The sequence below is a fragment of the Hevea brasiliensis genome, chromosome 12 (genome assembly GCF_030052815.1).
Source record: "Hevea brasiliensis isolate MT/VB/25A 57/8 chromosome 12, ASM3005281v1, whole genome shotgun sequence".
Taxonomy (NCBI): Eukaryota; Viridiplantae; Streptophyta; class Magnoliopsida; order Malpighiales; family Euphorbiaceae; genus Hevea; species Hevea brasiliensis.
Window position 1 is genome coordinate 22,491,800 of NC_079504.1, and position 10,201 is coordinate 22,502,000.

The window sequence follows — 10,201 nt, forward strand, 5'->3', positions numbered from 1 at the left end:
GAGGGGTGTACAGTGCAGTAAATTTTTTTTTTTTTTTTACCTACAACAACTACACAGTCCTTTTTTTAGAAGTGAATTTTTTTACTCCATCACTTAACCTCAAAATACCAAAGATTTACAAAATTGCCATACCATATTGACCTCAAAATACCAAAGATTTACAAAATTGCCATCCAAATTGGAACTATTCATTTCAACAGTGTAATTTTTCTGTACTTTTAATGTATTTTGATGTATATTTCTCCTACTCAAATTAGGAAAAGGGTTTTCCAAAACAATTAGGAATTTGGGTAAAAAATTTAACACAATACAATCAAATAGCAGAAGTGGCAGGCCACTAAAAATTAGTTTGAGATGTTTCTGTCAACTATAAACTATGTATGTGTTTAAAATAATGATATTCTCACAACATCTATACCACTGCTAGATATTAACTTAATCACACAGAGGTCATTATCATGAAATCAACCTAGGTCATTATAACTTATTTTTCATATGAACTTTACTTAATAATAGCACCCCTTAACTCTTGAGTTATAACACTTATCCACACTTAACTCAATTCAATAGATTAAAAAAAAAAAATTCAATTCAACGACCATCGAAAGGTAGATTTCCTTATCCTTATATCGAAAGACTTTTTATTCCAAAAAGTAATCCACCCACTTAGCTAGCTTACGTGTTGATTACTAGTAATTATTAATGTACAATGGATATGACTTGGTTAAACAATGAGTGTAACTTAGCCATGGGTACATTTATCTCCAACAAATAAAACAGAGTGAGGATGTTACCCATCTTATATCTACCATAGTCCATTAATGTTAGTGTATCAATAGTTTCTTACAAACCATATACTTATCCATTCATCATTGAAATCAAATTTAAAAACAAATTTCACAAATTTAAACCATAATTTCATATTTGGAGAGCAAGACTCTCCATTTGGCTGCGTAGTTGTCAACTCAATATTTATTCCCACTAGTCAATTTATATTCTAGCTCGATAAACGGAATTTTTATTTAGTGAAATCGATGTACATACAACGGTTTCACTATAACCATTGATTATACTGGGACCCACCACAATAAACTATTACATTGAAACTGTTGTAAATACATTGTTTTTATTATATAATTTTCCCTATAAACGTAGGTTAAAGTCGAGGGAACTCTTTTATGATATAATTACCAAATCATAGAACAGATGTGACAATCCACTAGAGCCTTATTATACGTTTGCCCAACCATAAATCTTATATTAGAATCTTAACTAATCATTTTACAATTTATTTTATTTATTTTTTCATTTTTTGTTATATATATATTTTTTTTTCTTTTTTTTTTTTCCTTCTCGAAGTAGTGCTTGGCACTCCTAACTTCTATCCTCTCAAACTCACAACAACCACCTCCATCGATTCTTCTTCTCCTTCTTCAAATCTTTAATTTTTTTTTCTTCTATTGTTATTATTCTTCGAATCAATTAATAAAAAGGAGAAACAAATAGAAGTGGATGGTTGAGAGCAAATTTTTTTTAGATGATAATTTTAGTTCAAAAAATATTGATATATTAGTTTTATGGAATTCATTTCTGATTATATCAAAATTAATAGGAATTGTTTTTGCTAATCACCAATTCCATGGAAATAAATTATATTTTTTTCCAAATCAAATAAATAAAACATGGAATTCAATTGAATTTCAGAAAATTTTATTGCATACCCATCATTTATATATATATATATATATATATATATATATATATATATATATATATATATATATATATATATTATTTGATTGTTCTGCTATACGCTTGAACAACCCAAGGAAAAGTTTTCTTTTCTATAAGAAAGAAAGAGGGAAGGGAAAAAGTGGCAAGGAAATCACCGTGCAGGGGACAAAGAGTGACAGCAACATATTGGTGTTATGGAGACGACTAATATAAATTTGGATATATGACCAAATTGAATTTATGAATTAATATTCATCTTAAATTTATATTTATTTTTATATACGTTATAACAAGCACACAAATCTAAGGAATACACACAATCGCACAATCACACAATATAAGAAAAGAGAAAAAAAGGTAACACATGATTTACATGATTCGACCATAAGGTCTACGTCCACAAGTAAGATAAGAGAAAAAGTTTTACTATGATGAAAAGAGCAAGATATAATCACTCATAACTCTTAAACTTTAACCCCAGTGTATTTTCTGAATATCTCATAACTCTACTGCAAAGGGCTAAATATTATAATATCTGCACTGGTCCATACCACAGGGGCATTACCCCCGCATCCCAAAGAGATTAATGGTGGGCTTTAGGCCCGAGCCTATTGGCCTGTGCCTTCTACTACCACCACATATATCACTTTTTATCCTAATTGAGTCACAGCATAAAGCTTTCGAGTTGAGTCACAATTTGATCCATGAAGACATATCCAAAATTTAAGCAACATAAAAATAACAATTCTTCTCTGTGGCTTGAATTTCTTCCATCATCAATAAAATAACCACAAATACTTTGTCTTGCCATATGCCCTCATAAGGGCACTGTTGAGCACTATAAACACTAACTAAGTCTAGGTAATGCCTAAACTTGCTAACTGGGACTCCTTTAGTTATCATATCTATTGGATTATCATGTGTAGATACTTTCTGTATAACTATGATACACTTGTATTATATAGATATTTTTAACCACATTTGTACAATATTCCATGGCATTTAGATAGGTAATTTCATGCATAATCTCTAAATTCATTAACATTTGTAAATTTCATCACCCAGTACTGAATTCTATGTTTTCTGCATATTTCCAGGTGTTTTGAAGAAGTTCTAAGGAATAGGAGTAAAGAAGGAGGCTTGGAAAGACTCAAGGAAAGAAGATTATTGCTGATACTAAGTACACGGGTCATGTAACTAAAACCACAGACTCATATAACCTTCTGCCAGGAGAAAACCAAAGAAGTTAGAGAAGAAACACAGTACACGGGCTGTGTAACACAACCCGTGTAACCTCCCGAGACCCATGTAAGATTTTGCCTGGCAAAGCTCAAAGAGTTCCTAGAAGAGCAACAGTACACGAGCTATGTAATTGAACCCGTGTAACCTCCCGAGGCCCATGTAAATTCCTTTCCCAACACAAGATGCAACCATTCAAGCTCCAGTAAGTTACACAACCCTGGGCCATGTAGTGACACACAGGCCGTCTATCAGCCAACAACCAGTTTCCTGATTAGGGTTCCTGCTCCAGATTTTACAGAGAGAAGAGACTCCTGATGCCTTAGGGACTCTAAAACCTAACCCTAGATCATTCAATATAAATAGAAGCAGTAGAAAACATAGAAGGGATGGAATCCCAAGCCGGACATTAACATCTCTATTATTCTCTTCAAGCCGTCTAAAAGAATAGTGCATTAGCATCAAGGAGGAGTCCTCAGCCGAAGTTTCACAAGATCAAATCTGCAGATTCTCTTCAGTTCTTTTATTCTATTTCTATAGGCTGTTTTTATGTTCTTTTATTTCATTTTTATTATGTGTGCTAAACTCACCATGTAGTTTCTATATTTTGGAATTAGGAGAGTAATGCTTGTAATCATATTATGGACAAATATTGAGTTTTATCTATTGGATTTGAGTTTTGTTCTTTGATTTAATATTATGTATTCTTAATGCATGCTATGTGTTAGTACCCACTTAGAAATGATAGAAGATACTAATTGAAGAACTGAAAGGTGACGATTGCTATTGGAAAATCAGAGTATTGAACCTAGGAAATTTGACCTAGAGATAGGCTGATGATCTTTATGGAGTTCTAAAATTAATCACAGATCTCAAAGGGTTTTTATTAGGACTAATCACCAATGAAAGTAGGGTTTAACTATAATTGAGACACACCTTAGGTGCCTTGAGAGAGGACCTAGGATACCTTAGGATTAATTTCCATCAAAGCAATGATCCTCAATCTAATGAATAGACAAAAATACATCCATAATAAGGTTAAAGTGTGAAATCTTAAATTTTGAATTGTTTTAGAAAGATTGTTTTAAATTCATTACCCTTCTAATCTTTAGTATTCAAAATAGATCAGTCTCACTCTCCTATTTTACTTGGTAGCTTAGACAGTCAAAATTATTATGTAGTTTGGTACTTACTAATTAAATTCCTCGTAAAACAATTCTCTACTCATCACTTTATTACTTGTTAGTGATCTGTGCACTTGCAGGGTTAAAAAACCAGCAAACATGTTTTTGGCGCCGTTGCTGGGAAATTTAATTTTAGTAATATTAAGCGATGGGCAATTTAGCTGATTTAGGCATTTGTATTTTTTATTTAATTTTACTTAATTTGTTTTATTTCTTTTATTTTCTCTCAAGTATTTGGTTTGGTGAATGACCAGAACAAAACCAGAGGAAGAAGTCTTGGACTTGGATCCCAAAATAGATAGGACTCTAAGAACCATCAGGAGATAAAGGAAACGCCAAGAACAAAATAAGGAAAATCTAGAAACTCCCGCCATGGCCGACAACAACAACAGACCAAGACTCCTAAGGGACTATGGAGCTCCATCTATACAAGGATTCCAGCCCAGTGTTACGAGACCTATAGTGGAGGCCAACAACTTTGAATTAAAACAGGCATGGCTTCAAATGATTCAACAAACCTAGCTTGGAGGCTCACTTACAGAAGTTCCACACTACCACCTCCAATGCTTTCTTGCCCTATGTGACACATTCAAGATGAATAGAGTCTCTGATCAAGCTATAAGACTTGGAGCATTCCCATTCTCCTTTCGAGATAGAGCAAGGAAGTGGTTACTTTCACAACCAGCTAGAATATTCACCACTTAGGAAAACCTCTCACAAGATTTTCTGTCAAGGTATTTCCCACCTGTAAAGATTGTAAAGTTGAGGGTTGAACTCAACACATTTAAACAAAAGGAAGGTGAATCACTCTATGATGCATGGGAGAGATATAAAAAAGGGAATGCCACACCATTGCATATAAGATTGGCTCCTAGTTCAGAATTTCTATAATGGGCTACTGCCCTCTACAAGGAGCACAGTAGATTCAGCTGCAAAAGGTGACTTAATGGAGAAAACAGTAGAACAAGCACTTGAACTTCTAGTGTGGGTCACTTATCACAACTATGAATAGTCAAATAAAAGGGAAAACACAAGAAGAACAGTAGGGATTCTGGAAGTGGATGCCCTAAGCATGATAAATGCTCAGTTTGACCAGCTCACAAAAAGGCTTGATAGAATACAAGCCACTACCGTAGGGATGAACAATCAACACTGCGATAACTGCGGAGGAGGGTGTATGACTTCAGAATGCAACAATTACAATGAACCCCTATGGAGCAATTGAACTATGTGAATAACGGAGGAAACTTCAACCAAAGGTAGCTCAATAATCCATAATCAAATACCTATAACCTTGGATGGAGAAACCACCCTAACTTCTCATGGTCCAACTCGCAGAATCAGCCCATGAACAAGTAGCAAGGGTACAGACCACCAGCACCCTTAGGATTTCAGAATAGAGGATAAAACTTTACACAGCAATCGCCACCTCCTCAATCTCAATGGCCTGAACCAAAGTTGACTGTAGAATCCATGATGGAGGGCTTCCTAGCAACCCCCCAACAACAAAATGAAATAATAAAGCAGTTAGCTTCTAGAATAGACAAACTAGCCACCCACAACAAGATGCTTGAAAACCAAATTGCTCAACAGGCAAGTTCTTCAAACAAGGCTGCTAGTAAATTGCTAAGTCAACCAGAAATGAACCCCAAAGCGCACTGTAAGGCAATTACCTTGAGGAGTGGCAGAACATTAAAAAAGCAACCATCATAGGGAAAATCAACTAAACAAACCCCTGATGGACCTGAAAACCAAACAGAGGAGAAAGAAGAAGAAGCTAAAAAGGAGCAGGAGGAGGAAATCAAAAAGAAGAAAAAGCTACCAGAGCGGTATCAGGGCCCTCTACCTTTTCCCAAGTGATTCCAGAAGGCTAAACTGGATAAGTAGTTTGGAAAGTTTTTAGAAGTTATGAAGAAACTCTACATCAACATTCCCTTTACAGAAGCACTGTCTCAGATGCCATCCTACACCAAGTTCCTTAAAGAAATTCTTTCGAAGAAAAGAAAGCTAGAAGACTATGAGACTGTTGCTCTTACAGAGGAATGCAGCTCTATACTGCAATACAAACTGCCATCAAAGCTGAAGGATCTAGGAAGCTTCTCCATACCTTGTCTTATTGGCAACATGACTATAAACAAGGCACTCTGTGACTTAGGTGCAAGTGTAAGTCTGATGCCTCTGTCAATATGTAAGAAACTGAATGTAGGAGAGCTTAAATCTATAGCAATTTCACTGCAACTGGCTGATTAGTCTGTAAAGTACCCTGTAGGCATCCTAGAGAACATCCCTATTAAGGTGGGAAAGTTCTTCATCCCAGTTAATTTTGTTGTTTTGGAAATGGAGGAAGACGTCCAAATTCCTATCATCCTAGGAAGACCTTTCTTGGCAACCGCTGGAGCTATCATAGATGTTAAGAATAGGTGGTTAACTCTCAAAGTAGGAGATGAAGAAGTGGAATTCAACTTGTTCAAAACAATGAAGCACAAACTTAAACCTAATGAATGCTTCAAGGTTGATATAGTTGACAAGATAGCTGAAGAAGAATTTCATCAAACACATCCTGAAGATCCTCTTGAAGCATGCATAGTGCACAGTCACACAGCAGATAATGAGAACACAAAAATTGCAGCTTGTGAACAATCTTTAGTAGCTAATCCACCCCTACCCTTAGCTTAAGCTTCCAAGGTGGAAGAGGTAAAAGAAGAATAGCCTAAGAGCAAGTTGCAAGAAGACATTGGAGCTGTAGAAGTATGGAATGAAACCTTAAGTGCCTTCAAGGTTAATGGCCAGAGATTGAAGCCATACTTCTCAGGGGATAAAATTGAAGAGGGATTTACCCAATCCTACTGCACCCCTCCACCTCCACAATGAAGCTGAAGAACAGTCTAGCTAATGACTATAAACAAGCGTTTTTTGGGAGGCAACCCAAACACTTTTGTAACCTCTCTTTTTATTTTCATTACTTTATGTTCTTTAATTTTTGAACGTACCCCAATTCATAATTTACAAAAGCACTGAACTGAAGGTAAGGAAAAAGGAATTGTCAAGTTAAAACCACACAAGAGGAGATTGCACAAAACCGAAAAAGTAACTATGTTACTAATACTTGCATTCATCTCATTCATATAGACAGGAATACTTTAGCATGAATCAAGTACATAAAAGAAAGAATTGGAAAGGTAGAAAATTACACGGGCCGTGTAAAAATTTTACACGCCTCGTGTAACATTCTGGAACTCGGCAACTACACTTGCATTGGCCCTAAAAACTTACACGAGTTCACCCTATGTAACGTTACACTCTCCGTGCTTCAGAAATAGAGAGAAAAATTTTGAGTTTAAGGGAGACAGAGAGTTATATGGATCCCCTAATAAATTTACATGGGATGTGTAACTTAAATGTCAATGAGACTTGCGAATAGAAAATTACACGAATCCACGGACTTGGACCCACATAGTGATACATGCCCCGTGTATCATGTCACAGATGTGATACCTGGGGCATGAAAACGCGTGAAACGAAGGGTCAAAACAACCCTTTAAATTCCCCTCTCACCCTTAAACTCCCTCCCACTCAATGACTCTTCCTCTCTATGCCTCTTTTTCTTTAAAAACCTGTCACACCCCTTACCTGTGTACAGTATACCCGAGTAAGTAATGCCACACGGTGTACCGGCACACTCTAATATACCTTAATTATTTTATATCATGCTTTTGAATATAATTTGTGAAATATAACTCATTTAGGTCATTTATTGAAATCATAATTTATTTGAGGTTCCGAAAATTTTAAAGAAAATCCAGTGAGTCTGGCTAAAAATGGAGAAGCAGTTCTTGAACTGTGAAAAACACTTCCAAATAATTTCCAAACAATCCCAACTTCAATTCATCAATAAAATCTCAATATCAAGATCTCAACAACATTTCAATTTCAGTTCTCAATCATCCATCACATATGATGATCACATATACATCACAAATAAACATTTACTTTTCCATTTACAAACACAGTTTTCATCATTTACATGAACATCTATATACATTACATAATCCAAATACATATGAGAAAATAAAATTTAATTACAAATCACCAAAATGACACCAGTGTCCTACCAATGCAATCGCGAAGTTGAGGTGACACGGACACTATGCGAAGCTGCAGGATGGACTCACCCACCTGCGATCTCATCGGGCTCACGATCTGTATCTCCAGTACCTACGCGTGGCAAAAGCAACGCGCTAAGCAATAATGCTTAGTGGTGCAATAGTATAATAAAAGAAAATAGCAGAAAATAAGTATATATAGAATGTGCATGATTTCTTTGTTTAGTATTGGTATATCCATTATTTCATTATTTTTGTCCACTTTTATTCATTTGGTTGCCCAAGTAACCTACACTAGACGACTGGACTGGATAAACGGGTAAACTGGCACTGGGTATCAAGTACCTCGGGCCGTCACACCATCGGTCACATATGCATCTCCCGGTGTGCAACAGAACAGCTAACAAGCTGTAAATAATATCAGGCATAAGGCCAAATCTCAATGCAAGGTCAGAATGGCTAAAAGCCATAAAATCACCGAATGGCATATTGCCATGTGCAGTACTGCTAACTGAACCCTATTGGCATGCCAAACTATCCAAACCAATCTTGTTAGGTATACTAGGGCATTTGAAACTTTTAAATTCTTCAATTTGTGAAATTTCAAGTTTTGGTGTTACTATTCACCTCATTGGTCAACAAAAATGTTGACTTTTGGATAGAAAATATGTACATTGACTTTGGCACTCCCAACATACCACATTTTACATTTAAAACTTGTTAGAATTGGTCACCATTACCATTTCTAACTTAAAACCAAGAGGGCAGAAAATTTTAATTTTTGAGCCTAAGTTTACTGTTCTATTAAACACTGTTACAGTGGAAATTTGAAGAAATGGCAAACATGAAAGTTGTTCCTTATTTTGTCTAATTGAATTTCCTTTTTTGAATCACTCCATTTGGAGTTTTGTAGCTCCAGATATGGTCCAAAAACCACAGCTGGCCGGATTGTCAAAACTGCAGAATTACCATATCTACAGTACCATGAACAGTAATTGTGACTGCATATTTGAATAGGTTCTTGCCATAATTTGGGATAGGTTTCTTCATGAAAGTTGTTTGTCTATGTCTTAACTTGTTGCTGTAAAAAGTTCAGGTCAATTGACCAAATCTACAGTGAGTTATGGCCAAATGAACGGTTAGTGTTCATTTGGTCATTTCTGCAGGTGCTGTTGTAGGGTGTCCGGATTGGGGCCAAGTTTTGGTCCTCTTGCTTTGGTCTTTTGGGCATGGTTTCTTCAGCAAAAATGTGCCATTATAAGCCTAGTTTCATGTCCAATTGGCCAAACACCAATTGGACCAACACAGCCAAAGATATGGCTGTGCAAGTGGACTGAAATTTCAGTCACCTTGCTGCTGTCTTTAGGCAGCCTACACATTCACTTTGCCATGCATTATTTCAGTCCAAATTATGGTCAACTTACCTAAAATGGTCACTAATTGACCATTAAAATGTTCTCTAACAATTTCCTAAGCCAAGTCAAATTTCCACTCTTAAAACCCTAGCTCAAATTCAAGGGTTACACCAATTACCTTAGTTAGCATACCAATTCATTATACTTGTGTATATGTACCTTAAACATCATTTCTAATCCACTCTAAGTCCATCAAAACACTCCATTATTGTTCCTTCAATAGGGCAGCCGAAATTTATGGTATGTATACACATAATTATTGTTCATTTTAGTTACAAATTCTTACTCAATTCAAGTTACTAATCATGAAAATAAAGAGTTTTAGGTATCTAATGCACTAACCTTTAAGTGGCACTTTTTTCCCAAGTTTAATCTTCACTTTTCTTGTACTCTCTTGGCTGCCAAACACTTCCTCTAGGTCCAAGGATTCATTTTAGTGTTGGGGTCTTGAGGAAATATGGTGAGGAAGCATGAGAATGAAAGCTTGCAAAGAATGGCTATGGTGGAAACCCTATCTTCTCTCTAC

General features: G+C 35.7%; 1 protein-coding gene across 1 annotated transcript; it reads left to right on the forward strand.

Annotated features, from left to right (window-relative positions):
- The first annotated feature begins 6,065 nt into the window (after positions 1-6,065).
- On the forward strand, positions 6,066-6,833 carry LOC131171137 (uncharacterized). The gene is made up of 2 exons (XM_058130596.1): positions 6,066-6,320; positions 6,408-6,833. The coding sequence occupies exons 1-2, from the start codon at positions 6,066-6,068 to the stop codon at positions 6,831-6,833; spliced, it is 681 nt and encodes a 226-aa protein (XP_057986579.1).
- The last annotated feature ends 3,368 nt before the right edge of the window (positions 6,834-10,201 follow it).

Excerpts from the sequence above, each read along its gene's own strand:
- LOC131171137 (XM_058130596.1), top strand. The coding sequence starts at position 6,066 with ATGAAGAAACTCTACATCAACATTCCCTTTACAGAAGCACTGTCTCAG. Across the intron at positions 6,321-6,407 it reads TCTGTGACTTAGGTGCAAGT|TCTGTAAAGTACCCTGTAGG; the intron begins GTAAGTCTGATG and ends CTGGCTGATTAG.